This window comes from Saccopteryx bilineata, chromosome 8 (assembly GCF_036850765.1).
Source record: "Saccopteryx bilineata isolate mSacBil1 chromosome 8, mSacBil1_pri_phased_curated, whole genome shotgun sequence".
Taxonomy (NCBI): domain Eukaryota; kingdom Metazoa; phylum Chordata; class Mammalia; order Chiroptera; family Emballonuridae; genus Saccopteryx; species Saccopteryx bilineata.
Window position 1 is genome coordinate 1,498,582 of NC_089497.1, and position 15,926 is coordinate 1,514,507.

Consider the following 15,926-nt stretch of genomic DNA (forward strand, 5'->3'; position numbering starts at 1 on the left):
TTTTTTAATTTATTTTTATTCAGTGAGAAGCAGGGGCGCAGAGACAGACTCCCACATGCACCTCGACTGGGATCCACCTGGCATGCCCACCAGGGGGCGATGCTCTGCCCCTCTGGGGCGTTGCTCTGTTGCAACCAGAGCCATTCTAGCACCTGAGGCAGAGGCCATGGAGCCATCCTCAGCGCCTGGGCCAACTTTGCTCCAATGGAGCCTTGGCTGCGGGAGGGGAAGAGAGAGACAGAGAGGAAGGAGAGGGGGAGGGGTGGAGAAGCAGATAGGCGCTTCTCCTGTGTGCCCTGGCCGGGAATTGAACCCGGGACATCCACAGGCCAGGCTGACGCTCTACCACTGAGCCAACCGGCCAGGGCCAAGTATCTTCTTTTCAATGTTATTCACTCTATTTTCAGGCTCAGAAGATTTTAGAGATTATTTTAATTCAAAATTAAACAGTTGTCACACTATTCCTGTTTGTAATTTTAAAACATCATTTGGATCTTCAGAGATGGAAATGATGTAAAAATTCTCAAATGACTAGAAAAAAAAATTTATATGCCACAAAACAAGAGATTGTGGTAGAGATTGTGTCACATGCATCAAGCTGTTGATGAGAATATGTTTATATTTATTGTCACTTTCAGAAAAGTTCAGACGTTTCCTTTGCACCTGTTCAATAACTCTGATCAAAGAAGCTGAGCGTGGTTTCTAGAAATATTAAGGTTAACTTGGTTCCTTTTTTTTTTTTTTTTAAGGTTCTCATATAGGTTATTATAAAGCGGTAGAATGATCAGTGACCTTTTTATTGCAGGCATGAGGGGACGAAAGTGAAACCAGAAATGATGTGGTTGTATAATTGAAAGAGAGCAAGAATTCAGACAGGTTCTGGGCCACATGGAAGTATAGGGGACAGATTATTTCCTGAATAGTTGGCCCACAAAAAAACAACAATAACAGCAAAAAAAACCCCACCCAGAACCTTTTAGATTTTGCAAGGTTTTGGTTTCTCCTCTGGGTTTGTCGTATCTGGGGCAGCCCGTCTGAAGACACCTGCAGGGCTGGCTCGACAGGAACGGGCCCCTGGAGCTCAGGCGGCTGTAGACTCAGAGGCCCAGGTGTCCCGGGAATCTCCCTGGGACAAAGTCTAGAAAGCAGCTTGTACCTGGCATCTGCTTTACAGGTGTACTGTCCACGTTTCATTATTTTCAGACGTCAGGCATTGAGCTGCCGGCTGGGCCATCCCATCCAGTGTCCCCTAACTCTGATAGACAAACAGTACCACTAGTAGTCACTAAGGTCTCCTTGGGACACGTGGGGAGGGCGGGGGGGGGGGAGAACTAGAAGGCAGACAGGTCCAGAGGAATACATCTCTCTCTCTCTGCTCACTTGTGTCACACAATAGCCTTCGTTTCCCGTAGAAAGGATACATAAACTCTGCTCTGAGGGCACGCCCCGGTCATCACAGGTCCAGTGGTGGTGCCTGCAGGAATTTCTTCTGGAGGTGATCGTTGAGGTCTAGGGACTTCCTATATGCTACAATGTGTCCCTTATGTATGTGCAATAGGGACCGTCTAAAACAACTCAAGAAGGCTATGAAATAGTTCCGTTCCCTCATGCCCTGTTTGTACGTTACCGGGAATCCCCGTCTCCTTCCTTGCTGTTGGGTGTCATTAAAATGTTGGTTTCTGTGCCCGGCAGCGTTCCTGTGTAAGACCGTATCTGAGCAGGTGGAGTCAGACTGCTTTTCCGTGTCTGCTAAGCGCACGTGCTGATATTACCCCGACTGCTAAAACATACCCTTTCATTGATTTTTAGCCAGTCCCTTTGCATGCAATTCTAACTGCGGCTATACGAACACATACGTTTGGTTTGTTACTTTTTCTGGACAGAGAAACCCACGGCTCCGTAGTTGACAGACATCGAGTGAAGAGCTCTCTCAATGGAAAAATTTAGAGCCCATAGAGGCTCTCTAGACAGAGGGGGAAATGGGACGTTGGCAATGAGAGATTTTATTTTTTTTCCCCCTAAACATTTCGTGGTATGATAGGAACCATGGCAAAGTATGGCTGGCCTGTTTGCACCTGCCTGAACTGTTTACAATGTAGTTCCGCATTCCTTTTTGTCCTGAGTCATCAGTGTGAACTTGTGTCTACTCTAGGAGAGAGCAAGGAAGAGCGGACGTTTCGAAACTGGATGAATTCCTTGGGGGTCAACCCCTACATTAATCACCTGTACAGGTAACTGTTTCATTGCATTTCAGCTGTATGGCTAGGATCCAGGTGTTCTAGTTTCAAGCTATAGGTATGTTTGTTTACCTGAGGACATTGTATAAAAATTGTGTAAGAGTTTTAGCCAATGTTTAGTTTCAGAATGCTGGGAATTGGCAATGGAATGGTTTTAAAAGAAAAATATTGGCCCTGGCCAGTGGCTCAGTGGGCAGAGCATTGGCCTGGTGTATGGACATCTTGGGTTCAAATCCTGGTCAGGGCACACAAGAGAAGTGACCATCTGCTTCTCTTCCCCTTTCTCTCCCCCCCCCCCCCCCGTCTCTGCCTCTTTTCTTTCTGCAGGCAGTAGCTCAGTTGGTTAGAGCGTCTGCCCCAGGTGCTGAAGATAGCTCAGTTGGTCTAAGCCTATCAGTCTCAGACACTAAAAATAGTTCAGTACTTGAGCATCAGCTTCACACAGGGTTTCTTGGAGGATCCCAGTCAGGGCACCATGTGGGAGTCTGCATCACTATCTCCCCTCCTGTCACCTTGAAAAAAAGAAAGAAAAATATAGTATTGGTTGAAAAGATAATAATAGTTATAATTCTTTTTTGGTTTTGGGGTTTTTTTTTATTTTTATTTTTTGGTATTTTTTCCAAAGTTAGAAGCAGGGAGGCAGTCAGACAGACTCCCGCATGCACCGGACTGGGATCCACCTGGCATGCCCACCAGGGGGCGATGCTCTGCCCATCTGGCCATTGCTCCGTTGCAGCCAGAGCCATTCTAGCGCCTGAGACGGAGGCCATGGAGCCGTCCTCAGTGCCCGGGACAACTTTGCTCCAATGGAACCTTGGCTGTGGGAGGGGAAGAGAGAGACAGAGATAAAGGAGAGGGGGAAGGGTGGAGAAGCAGATAGGCACTTCTTCTGTGTGCCCTGACAGAGAATCGAACCTGGAACTTCCACACGGGGCTGATGCTCTACTGCTGAGCCAACCGGCCAGGGCCTAATTATAATTCCTGATGATACAAATAGTTTGATAAAGATAATTCATCTTAACAATTTTATAATTATTGATCAGGAAAATAAATTATTTCTCTTTTAACAGATAAGAGTAATAGTAATATTGTATGAATAGTTCTTATATCAATATTTTTCATTATAAGTCACATTCTATTTGTTTGCCAAAACCCTCAATTATGCCATAATTTGTTGTGTATATTTTTTCTTTTTAGTGAGAGGAGGGGAGGCAGTCAGACAGACTCCTGCATGTGCCCTGACCAGGATCCATCTGCCCCCACTAGGGGCTGATGCTCTGCCCATCTGGGTCTTTTGCTCCATTACAACCAGAGCCAATTTTTTTTTTTTTTAGTGCCTGAGGAAGAGGCCATGGAGTCCTTCTCAAGTGTCTGGGGCCAACTTCCTCCAATTGAGCCACGGCTACAGGAGGAGAGAAGAGAGAGAGAGAGAGAAAAAAAGGGGGAAGGGTGGAGAAGAAGATGGTTGCTTCTCCTGTGTGCCCGGGAATCAAACCCAGGACATCCATACACTAGGCCGACGCTCTATCACTGAGCCAACTGGCCAGGACTGGATGCCTCCCTCTTAACCCTCATTATTTAACATGAATGGCTGCCTCCTGAGTTAGCGATTGTGATTTTTGTGTAATTATTGTTTTAAAGTTTTAAAAACCATGATACATAAGCAGTAGGTAAGCTCCGTTCCCACTGTACAGGCTCCGGGAAACGAGTATGTAGGATAAAACAAAACTCGAGAGTCCAGCCCTTACGCTTCTCATGCTCCTTTCTTTCCTGCCCAGAGATCATCGCTCTTAACAGCCCATAGAACATATAGGTATTGAAATACTCTTAATTTTGAAAACAAATTTAATAAATAATACACCATGCCGTGTTGACCGCATGCTTTTTCTTTTTAATTGCATATACAGTGTGTCCGTAAAGTCATGGTGCACTTTTGACCAGTCACAGGAAAGCAACAAAAGACAATAGAAATGTGAAATCTGCACCAAATAAAAGGAAAACTCCCCCAGTTTCATACCTATTCAGTGCAGTTCAATGTGGGCTCATGCACAGATTTTTTAGGGCTCCTTAGGTAGCTATCTTAGCCTCTACAGACTCGTCACTGACTGATGGATGGACTACCAGAACGGGGTTTCTCCACCAAACTGCCGGTTTCCTTCAACTGCTTATCCCACCCAGTAATCTTATTCCTATGTGGTGGCGCTTCGTTATAAATGTGCCGATATTCACGTTGCACTTTGGTCACGGATTTGAATTTAGTGAGCCACAGAACACACTGAACTTTCCTCTGTACCGTCCACATCTCGACCGGCATGGCCGTGGGCTGCTCCGCTGTATACATGGTGTTACATCATCATCTGCGCATGCCACATGCTGCCACATCATCCTACAGAAACTGGGAGGGTTTTCCTTTTATTTGGTGCAGATTTCACAGTTCTATCATCTTTTGTTGCTTTCCTGTGACCGGTCAAAAGTGCACCATGACTTTACAGATGTATGTTTGTAAAGCTTTTCATGTCAGAACTTAGAAATCCACCCGTCTAAAGGTGGCCCTGGAGTCCATGGTATGTAGGCTGTTCAGCAGCCGTCGACCACCTGGCATTTAAGTTGTTTCCAAATTTATATATTCTATGGCAATGAATGTCCTTGTACACATAATGTCTAGGTTTGTAAAAAGATCTATGAAAAAATTTTGGACAGATTCCTAGATTAGGAGTTCTGGGTCAAATGGTGTGTATATCCCGTCACTTCTCGAAGCATTTAGTGGACCCGGCTGTCCTGGTAAGGATGTAAGTCCATCTCTGGTGTGTTTCATCAGATTCGGTGGTCCCACCCTTTCTCCGCCCTCACCCTCCATTTCTCTCGTTCCAGGGACCTCGCCGACGCCCTCGTGATCTTCCAGCTCTATGAGATGATCCGTGTGCCCGTCAACTGGAGCCATGTCAACAAGCCTCCTTACCCCGCCCTCGGGGGGAACATGAAGAAGGTGAATGACCGTAGTGACCGTGGCTGTGAAAGCCACACACACACACACACAGACACACGCACACAGACACAAACACATACAGACACACACATAGACACAGACACAGACACACAGACACAAACACACACAGACACACACATAGACACACACACACAGACACACAGACACAAACACACACAGACACACACACAGACACACACACAGACACACACATAGACACACACACACAGACACAGACACACAGACACAAACACACACAGACACACACACAGACACACAGACACACACAGGCACACACATAGACACACACACAGGCACACACACATACAGACACAAACACAGACACACACACACAGGCACACACATAGACACACACACAGACACACAGGCACACACATAGACACACACACAGACACACACACATACAGATACAAACACAGACACACACACACACAGACACACACACATAAAAAAAACTTAGTATGAAAAGTATAATGGAAGGTTGTGTTTAACATTTAACAACTCAAATTGGGAAGGCACGTGCTATTCGTGTGCATTTTTTTTTAAATCAAAGTCAACATGAAGAGACGAATAAAAAAAGGTGAACGATTATCTCCTCTTGGAATGATCTAGAAATTACAAGGAAAAAATGGCATAGCAGATTACATATACATTTTAACTTCTGGCTACAAAAGTAAATACCATAAGCAAAATTAAAAAGCTAACAATAGACACAGTAAACATGGAAACATATTTGCAACAAATGTGACAAGTAGTTAGTATGCTCAACATATAAACAGTTCGTACAAATCAACTTCTAAAACTGGCTTGCTAGTAGTAAAATGATAATAGCCGAATGGGACAGTGACCGATAGGAGTGACCAATTTACAAGACAAGAAGGAACGATGGATAATACATAAGAAAACTTGTTCATCCATGATAGAGAAATGCAATTTAAAATAAGAAACAATTAACAAAAATAAGATGAGAAAGAATTGCATGGCACTGTGTCCAGTGTTAGAAGTGTTTGTTTGTATAATCTTTCTAGATTCCATTTGGTAATACGTAGCAGTAATCTGCAAAACGTCCTTTGATTTAATAATTTCAGTTATTATCAATCCTGGTGAAATATTCAGAAGGACAGGAAGTCAAACCAAACTACTCATCATAGCAATATTTAAAGAGCAAAGAAAAAAAATGAAAACAATTTAGCTGTTCCATAATGAGTTAGTAGTAAATTAGGATATACCCATAAGATGAAGGGAAATGCACCATTGAAAAACAGCATTTTTAGAATTTTACGAATAGTGATATGGAACTGAGCAGAATACAAAATAGCATATATGCATATGAATCTATTTTGTTTAAAGCACACACACAGAGGCTTGCAGTTAAAAAGGACATGTTGTTGATGCCCTGGCCAGTTGGCTCAGTGGTAGAGCGTCGGCCTGGCGTGCAGGAGTCCCGGGTTCAATTCCCAGCCAGGGCACACAGGAGAAGCGCCCATCTGCTTCTCCACCCCTCCCCCTCTCCTTCCTCTCTGTCTCTTCCCCTCCCGCAGCCAAGGCTCCATTGGAGCAAAGTTGGCCCGGGTGCTGAGGATGGCTCTATGACCTCCACCTTAGGCGCTAGAATGGCCCCAGTTACAATGGAGTGATGCCCCAGATGGGCAGAGCATCACCCTCTGGTGGGCATGCCGGGTGGATCCCAGTCGGGCGCATGCGGGAGTCTGTCTGACTGCCTCCCTGTTTCCAACTTCAGAAAAATACAAAAAAAACCCACAAAAAACAAAAAGGACATGTCGTCTTCGCCTCTCTAGAATGAATAGGTATTAATAAACTTTATACTTTAAAAAAAACTAAAAATAAGACTAAGGAAATGCATCATGATATTAAAATTAGTGGAATGAGGAGTATAATTTTAAGAGATTTCTATTCATATTTTTCAGTATTTCTAGTGATTGGACTTGCCTACACTTTAAGTTTTATTTGATTTGCCTAGAATTCTAGTCATGGAACCAATTTTACTGAAGTGTTTCACGAAGAACTGTCAGGTACAAAATGTAGCAGGAAAACAAAAATTGAACAAGTCGTTATACCTGAAACATTTTTTTTTTGTATTTTTTGAAGTGAGAAACAGGGAGGCAGTCAGACTCCCACATGTGCCCGACCAGAATCCACCAGGCATGCCCACCAGGGGGCGATGCTCTGCCCATCTGGGGCGTTGCTCCTTTATAACTGGTGCCATTCTAGCGCCTGAGGCAGAGGCCATGGAGCCGTTCTCAGCACCTGGGCCAACTTTGCTCCAATGGAGCCTTGGCTGCGGGAGGAGAAGAGAGAAGGGGAGAAAGGAGAGGGGGAAGGGTGAAGAAGCAGATGGGCGCTTCTCCTGTGTGCCCTGGCTTGGAATTGAACCCGGGACTTCCACATGCTGGGCCGATGCTCTACCACTGAGCCAACAGGCAGGGTCTGCCTTTTCATATCTTGAGTGTTTTGCCAAAGTTGGCATCTAATGTTGCCAAAATAGAGAACACAGCTTTTCCCTCACACTAGCATCCGTTTCTGGTTTTCCCTTCACGGTGGTGGCTTCCGGCATCTCGGGCTCTGGACTGGCAACTCGGAGCTCCCTCCTCAGTTATCCCTTCAGGCATTCTGGTCAGATTATAAAACCGGTGGCCTTTCATCAAAACACATTTTCTATTAAAATGATTATTACAATTTGCTAGAGAATCTTCCTACTGAAATGGGTGTGCGTGGAAAACAGGCTGGTCTTCAGTCTCTCCTGTTCACACGGTGGCAGAATCAGAGCTCTGATGCTTGTTTTCCGTGAGTTCGGAGCCTGGGCCACTTTTTCAAACCTATGCGTTTCTATCGCATGGACTTCTAGCAGGGAGACTAGATTTATGATGTCATATGACGACTAGGAAGATGAAAGGATGTTGAAATATCATTTATTTCCTTGTGTTTTAAGGGAATGAATACATATCAAACACTTTTTTTTTTGTATTTTTCTGAAGCTGGAAACGGGGAGAGACAGTCAGACAGACTCCCGCATGCGCACGACCAGGATCCACCCGGCACGCCCACCAGGGGGCGATGCTCTGCCCCTCCAGGGCGTCGCACTTTTGCGACCAGAGCCACTCTAGCGCCTGGAGCAGAGGCCAAGGAGCCATCCCCAGCGCCCGGGCCATCTTTGCTCCAATGGAGCCTCGGCTGCAGGAGGGGAAGAGAGAGACAGAGAGGAAGGAGAGGGGGGAGGGGTGGAGAAGTAGATGGGCGCTTCTCCTGTGTGCCCTGGCCAGGAATCGAACCTGGGACTTCTACACACCAGGCCGACGCTCTACCACTGAGCCAACCGGCCAGGGCCTTTTTTTTAAAATTTAGGAAACCAATCAGATATTGCAGCAAGTTCAAAAGATGTCATTTTTTATTTGTAAAAATGACCTTTGGGAATTTGAATTCTCTTTTGTAGAGAACAATACCCAGCCCTGGCCAGTTAGCTCCTGGTTAGAGTGTCCAGAAATGACAAGATTCTGGGTTTGATCCCCGGTCAGGGCACACCTGGGGAAGCAGCCAGTGAGGGCACGACTGAGGGGAACAACAGATGAATGCTCTCCTTCCCCTCCCCCCTCTCTCCTGTCCTTTCTCTCTCTAAAAATCAATCAATCAATAAAAATAAAGCCCTGGCCTGATAGCTCAGTTGGTTGGAGCATCGTCCCGGAGCACAGAGGTTGCTGGTTCAATCCCTGGTCGGGGCACACGCAGGAGGAGCAGCTTGACGTTCCTGTCTGTCTCTCTCTGCCTGTCTGCCTCTCTCTCACACACAAAAAAATAATAATAAGTGAAAGAGAAAAGAACGAGAAACAAAATAATACCCACTTATTTGTGCAAATTCTGTTACTGTGTGTGGTCCTTTTCTGGAAATATTGTCTTATTCTTAGGAAAAAGCGTCTGTGTGTCTTAGGATGAATTGTTCTGTAATGAGGCCTCCACAAACTTGGGACAGAAGGTCAGGAGAAACCAGTTACACTTTTTTTTTCTTAACTAAAGCTCCCTTGATTCTAAAAATTACTTAGCAAGTACTTTTCACTACTGGTGATACAAGCCACGATTACAAGAGCTTACAGTTTTGGTGGAGAGAAACTCAAATACATAAGAGTTTATATATGAATCAGTTCTGTGAAGAGTTTATATACGAGTCAGTTCTGTGTGTGTGTGTGTGTGTGTGTGTAAGTAATTTACCTGGTGTTCACTCCTCAGAGTCTCGCTGTAGCCAGGGCACCTGCTGGGAGAGAGGAGTGGGATACAGATTATACACATTACGGTTTTTGCTTTCTGAAAGACCCTTGTGTGATGGCTGGCGAAAGGACGAGACAAGACACTGAGTATATGTTGGGGCCCACACGTTACCCAAGGAGCACTGGGGGTTCAGACAAGGGATAGATTATTGTCACCCAGTTAAAGGGTTAAAACTTTCTAATGCTGTGACCCCGCAATTCAGTTCCTCATGTTGCGGTGACCCCAAACCAAAAAATAATTTTGGTGGCTACTTCATAACTGTAATTTTGCTACAGTTATGATTCGGAATGTAAATACCTGATATGCATTATGTATTTTCCGATGGCTTTAGGCGAACTCGCTGGGGTCGCGACCCACAGGTTGAGAACCGCTGGGTCAAAGAAACCCTTGTCAAAGAAAGGAGGATGAAACTGGAATTTCAGTGGATGAGGAAGATCTAGATAAATAATACTGGAGATGAAGTTAGACTCTTAGGGAAACAACAGCCTTCTCTTTCCTTTAAGTTTAGACAAGACTGGATGTATTACCCCTATTAATGGAATGCAGGAGACCTAGATTTTCTGTCAACAGATTTGCCACCAATAAAGCTCTATCATCTTGGACCATCTAGACTTGCCAGATGAGAGAGGATCTGAAAACTCTCCAGCCAGGTGTTTATCTGGTGAACCAACCCCTCCGTGCTTTCGATATGTTCAGTGGTGACACGGGAGTAAGCACTTTCTTAATTTCCCCCAGACGATGATGAAATGAAACTCCGTAATGCAATGTCCGGTGTCATCGCTGTTCTCTTGCAGGTGACCCAACGAGGCTGGCCGAGTCCGGAGATATATTACTCTTTAAAATTTTTTTTTATACCGACCTGTAGATTGAAAACTGCAACTATGCAGTGGAGCTTGGGAAGAATAAGGCCAAATTCTCCTTGGTGGGCATTGCCGGGCAGGACCTGAACGAAGGGAATGCCACCCTCACCCTGGCGTTGGTGTGGCAGCTGATGAGGAGGTGAGTGAGGGCTGCAGTGAATGAGGAGGTGAGTGAGAGAGGGCTGCTGCTGACAGGAGGTGAGTGAGGGCTGTGGCTGACGAGGAGGTGAGTGAGTGAGGGCTGCGGCTGACGAGGAGGTGAGTGAGTGAGGGCTGCGGCTGACGAGGTGAGTGAGGGCTGTGGCTGATGAGGAGGTGAGTGAGTGAGGGCTGCGGCTGACGAGGAGGTGAGTGAGTGAGGGCTGCGGCTGACGAGGAGGTGAGTGAGTGAGGGCTGCGGCTGACGAGGAGGTGAGTGAGTGAGGGCTGCGGCTGACGAGGAGGTGAGTGAGTGAGGGCTGTGGCTGACGAGGAGGTGAGTGAGTGAGGGCTGTGGCTGACGAGGAGGTGAGTGAGGGCTGCAGTGAATGAGGAGGTGAGTGAGAGAGGGCTGCTGCTGACAGGAGGTGAGTGAGGGCTGCTGCTGACGAGGAGGTGAGTGAGTGAGGGCTGTGGCTGACGAGGAGGTGAGTGAGTGAGGGCTGCGGCTGACGAGGAGGTGAGTGAGGGTTGCAGCTGACGAGGAGGTGAGTGAGTGAGGGCTGCGGCTGACGAGGAGGTGAGTGAGTGAGGGCTGCAGCATTTACAGCGATATGGGGGTGGGCTTCCCCCAGTCACCCGAACTAAAATTGTAGTACATTCTGAAGATATAACAAGAACAGAAGAAATAGACTACAAATATATCTGCTTTTAAATGATTGACTGTGGGTGATAGACTAGTCTTTGTAAGTAATTGTTTATTTTAAGAGTGGGTAAGTCAGTAGAAACCACCGCTGTTTCCTCATGTTGCCGAAAACTGCTTTGTAAGGAGTTGCTTTAATTTTTTTTTAAAAAAACACCATGTGGTGGTTTTTGCTTCTGATGACGGAGTTTTGCCCCTCTGGAATGTCGCGAAGAGCAAACACCAGACGAAGATTAGAAATCTTTACGAGAACTGAAATGTTTCTTCCATGTTTATCTAAACATTGATACATAGGCTCTGGGAGCAGATATCACCCCTTTTCGTCTCGAAGACGTGCCTTTTCTCTTACACAGGTACACACTGAACGTGTTATCAGATCTCGGGGAAGGCGAAAAAGTCAACGATGAGGTTATCATCAAGTGGGTCAATCAGACTCTTAAAAATGCAAAGAAAAGTACTTCTATTTCCAGCTTCAAGGTAATGAAAAGCTATTTAAAATTTTTTTTTCTTTTTTGGCAAGAAATTAAGTTTAGGAAGAAATCTCTATGGGGAAGGATGCTGGTTTGGGTTCGGGGTTTCCATGGACGTTCCGTCTCAGGCACTCGATCGTGTGAGCTCAGGCACACTGATTGACTCGGCATGTGGAAACCAGACATAAGTTTGAATTCTTACCTGTTTTTGATGGGTTGTCTTCATGGTGTAGAAGTGCTTGCTGGTTAACATTATCAGACGATGGTCCACCTGATCTTTAAGACAGAAACAGACTAGGGGCCCAAATATCCCAACTGTCAGATGAACAAGAGAGCGGAAGGAGACACCATTCATACAAGGACCGATAACGTTTTGTGCCCCCCTCCCCTAGCTAGCAGCGGTCTCAGAATGGTACTGACACCATGTCCAAGGCATGGCAGAACCAGCCAGACCCGCGTCACGGCGCTGAGAAAACTGGTAGGAGGAAACCGCCTTGTCGTGTGGCTTCTCGGTGGCACGTTAACACCCCCTTCTGAGCATCCGTGGACGGTTCATAAAGCACCCAGAAACGTCACCTGCACATACATGCTCACTCACGGCCATGCGTTTCCATTCTGTGGCTTTTGCATGCAAGCTGACGTCAGCCACCACGAAGCATGCCCGCTTGCACACGTCCGTTCAGTGAGCCTCGTGTTTGTGGTGATTGTGTACGATAAGTGAAAAATCAGCACGTTGCATTATTATTATTATTATTATTATTTTTTTTTTTTTTTAGCAAAATAAAAGAGTGACAATGGAGGGCCCCCTACAAGAGTTCTCCTAAGAGCCATCTACCATCTTTATTCTCTTCTTTGCCTTTCTTTCTGTGTGTTCAGCAACATGGTAGAGCAGAAGGAAGGTCAAAAATGGATAAATTCTGGCCCTGGCCGGTTGGCTCAGTGGTAGAGTGTCGGCCTGGTGTGTGGGGGACCTGGGTTCGATTCCCGGCCAGGGCACATAGGAGAAGCGCCCCTTTGCTTCTCCACCCCCCTCTCCTTCCTCTCTCTCTCTCTCTTCCCCTCCCGCAGCCAAGGCTCCATTGGAGCAAAGATGGCCCAGGCGCTGGGGATGGCTCCTTGGCCTCTGCCCCAGACGCTAGAGTGGCTCTGGTCGTGGCAGAGCGACGCCCCGGAGGGGCAGAGCATCGCCCCCTGGTGGGCAGAGCGTGGCCCCCTGGTGGGTGTGCCAGGTGGATCCGGTCGGGCGCATGCGGGAGTCTGTCTGACTGTCTCTCCCCGTTTCCAGCTTCAGGAAAATACAAAAAAAAAAAAAAAAAAGGATAAATTCCATCTTCTCATCTTCACCAAAAACTAAGCCCCCCAGTGGCTTTCTCGGGACAGCTGGGTGTTGGCTGAGATGTTGCCTGAGTTCCTAGTTCAAATGTGTTCTTTTTCCCTTTTGGAAGGGACTCACGACGTGGAGCTGTGAATGTTGCTTATTCAAATAGACAGAAAGAATTTCGGTCCATGATTTGCCTTTATAGATTTTTAGAGACAAAACAACTTTAAAAATATAACAGGAAGGAGAACATATAAAATTCTCTAATTGACACTGACTCATTAAAATTGTTATACTGGGAATTAGAGGCATTTATGCTTTATAAAAAAATAACATGTATATAATTAAGTCAAGCACAGAAAATATTTAGGAGGAAAGTTTATTGAGCTCTTACTATTAAATAACCTTCCTGGGCAAAGAAGAAGGTGCAGAATTTAAGAAATCAATAATTTGACCCTCAGAGGGTTTCCACCATTTATTTGAAAGACAAATTTGTCTCACTGAAGAAAGTAACGGTACTACAGAGTAAATGATAAAATCCAAAGAATTAATGCAGCTAATGGTCACAGATAAACCAGTGGGCTGTTTCCAACTGAATAGTTGGTGGAACCTGATAGAGAAAGTTTGATTTGATTTGAGCATTAGAGAGAGGAGGGATTTGAGTTATTACTGTTATTGATTGATTATTATTTATTGGTTTTAGAGAGAGAGAGATCGATTTGTTGTTCCCCTTATCTATGCATTCATTGGTTGATTCTTGTATGTGTCCTGACCAGGGATCAACCCCCTAACCTGGGAGTGTCAGGACAATGCTCTAACCGACTGAACTACCCAGCCAGGATCTTATATTTTCTTTACGATCAAGTGAAGGAACGTGGAAGGAAAAATGATGAAAATGTATTTATATACGAAACTAAGGGTTTTATTCCAGCCCCTCCTCCCTTTGCAAAAGTAAAATGTTTTTCGCTGATAATGTACAAATCAGAGGAGATGGAAGATGGGCCTATTTTCTTGGCCCATAGGAGGATAAGGGACCTGATAGAATCTTTGAAACTTAGGTTTTCATTCAACTCAAAGTGATTCCTGAGGTGAATCATAGGGAAAAGGTGGGAAAATCCTTGTTTGCTGCATCTGAGTGAAGCAATTATTTCAGATACCATGGAGGGTCTACAGTCTTCCAGCTACAAGATAAATGCAGTCTCCAGATCTGAAGTATATATATATAACGTGATGACTCTGGTTGACGTTACACTGTATCATTGAAATTTTCCAAGAGAATAGAACTTACATGTTTTCATTATATGTGTGTGTGTCTGCATAAAACCTGTGGTGCTGGGCGTGTTAACTGAGATGAGAGTCATTGTTTCACAGCATCAAGATGTATGCTTCAGGTGTCTTACCACGTTGTCTTACACCTCCAGAGAGCCAAAAAAGAAAACAAGTGAATAAAACAATGTCCCCAAATTTAAACAAGAAAAACCTCACAAACAGGCCAGTGAGCCGTCAACATATTGCAGCCGCTAAGCTGCCCGTCTGTGTTTGGATCACCGCTGAAATACTGTGAAAAGCAAGCACGCGGAAATCACAGATTACTGGCTGAGTGATAAAGTCACTCGAGCCTGTGAACTTGATGTGCTTTCTCTTTGAAAGAGAGATTGTGCTCCCTTGAACACCCGGCTGTTAGGAGGGTCAGATAAGCTGAGCATGGAACGCAGCAGGAATAATGCCTTTGTGCATGTTAGTTCCTTCTCACTGTCATTTTTCTCGTTGAAAAGTATCAAGTGACGGCTTAGGAATCCGTGGTCTAAAAAATATATATATTATTCCTAGAATTTGCAAAACTATTCATTTAAAATTCACCTTCTACTCCCTTTCAAAAGTTGTGTATAGGCCCTGGCCAGTTGGCTCAGCAGTAGAGCATCAGCCCAGTGTGTAGAAGTCCCAGGTTCGATTCCCATTCAGAGCACACAAGAGAAATGACTATCTGCTTTCTCCTCACCTCCCCCCACTTCTCCTCCCACAGCCATGGCTCAAATGATTGGAGCGAGTTGGCCCTGGGCACTGAGGATGGCTCTATGGCCTTACCTCAGGTGCTAAAATAGCTCGGTTGCTGAGCAACAGAGCAGTGGCCCCAGATGAGCAGAGCAGCACCCTCTAGTGGGCTTGTCGGGTGGATCCTGGTCAGGCACATGCGGGAGTCTGTCTCTCTGCCCCTCCCCCCCGCCTCTCACTTAATTAAAAAAAAAAAGTTGTTAGCACACTTTAAGAATTGTCATATCCACAGACCTTAGGTATGGTGACAGCTCCATCTACTCTGTAACCTCTGTAAAGATGGAAGAAAAAAGTGCATTTTAAATGGCTTTTGATGTGCGCTGGTTGCAGGAAAGCTGAATGAAGTATAATGAAAATGTACAGATTGCTTTCAGGTCTGTGGTTATGACCCCCTGCCTGGTCTGACATGAATATTCATCTATAATCTTTATTCTCTAGGACAAATCTATTAGCACGAGTTTACCTGTCCTCGATTTAATAGATGCCATTGCACCAAACGCAGTTCGTCAAGAAATGGTGAAGCGAGAAGACCTCTCTGATGAGGACAGGCTGAACAACGCTAAGTAAGCCTTTACGGTTTCTGTTCGGAACATCGTGCCTCTTCCATTTCTTAAAACCCTACGGGCAGAGTTACTAATCTTTAAAAATTCACACTGTTAAGTACACACACCTTGGACAGGGGATAGGACTCGTAAAGAGTCATAAATTTAACTTTTTTGTCAAGTTATATCTTTTTTTAAATTTTTTAAATTTTTTATTTATTCATTTTAGAGAGGAGAGGGAGGGAGGGAGGGAGAGAGAGAGAGAGAGAGAGAGAGAGAGAGAGAGGAGAGACAGAGAGAGAGAAGGGGGGGAGGAGCTGG

The 15,926-nt window shown here is 45.3% G+C and overlaps 1 protein-coding gene across 3 annotated transcripts in view; it reads left to right on the plus strand.

Annotated features, from left to right (window-relative positions):
* Positions 1-15,926, plus strand: part of PLS1 (plastin 1) — a 114,035-nt gene that overhangs the window by 96,029 nt on the left and 2,080 nt on the right. For all 3 annotated transcript variants that reach the window (XM_066241278.1, XM_066241277.1, XM_066241279.1), the window contains exons 11-15: positions 2,153-2,231; positions 5,109-5,223; positions 10,388-10,521; positions 11,577-11,700; positions 15,502-15,626. In XM_066241278.1, the coding sequence (XP_066097375.1) occupies positions 2,153-2,231; positions 5,109-5,223; positions 10,388-10,521; positions 11,577-11,700; positions 15,502-15,626 (577 nt within the window). The remainder of the gene's footprint in view (positions 1-2,152; positions 2,232-5,108; positions 5,224-10,387; positions 10,522-11,576; positions 11,701-15,501; positions 15,627-15,926) is intronic.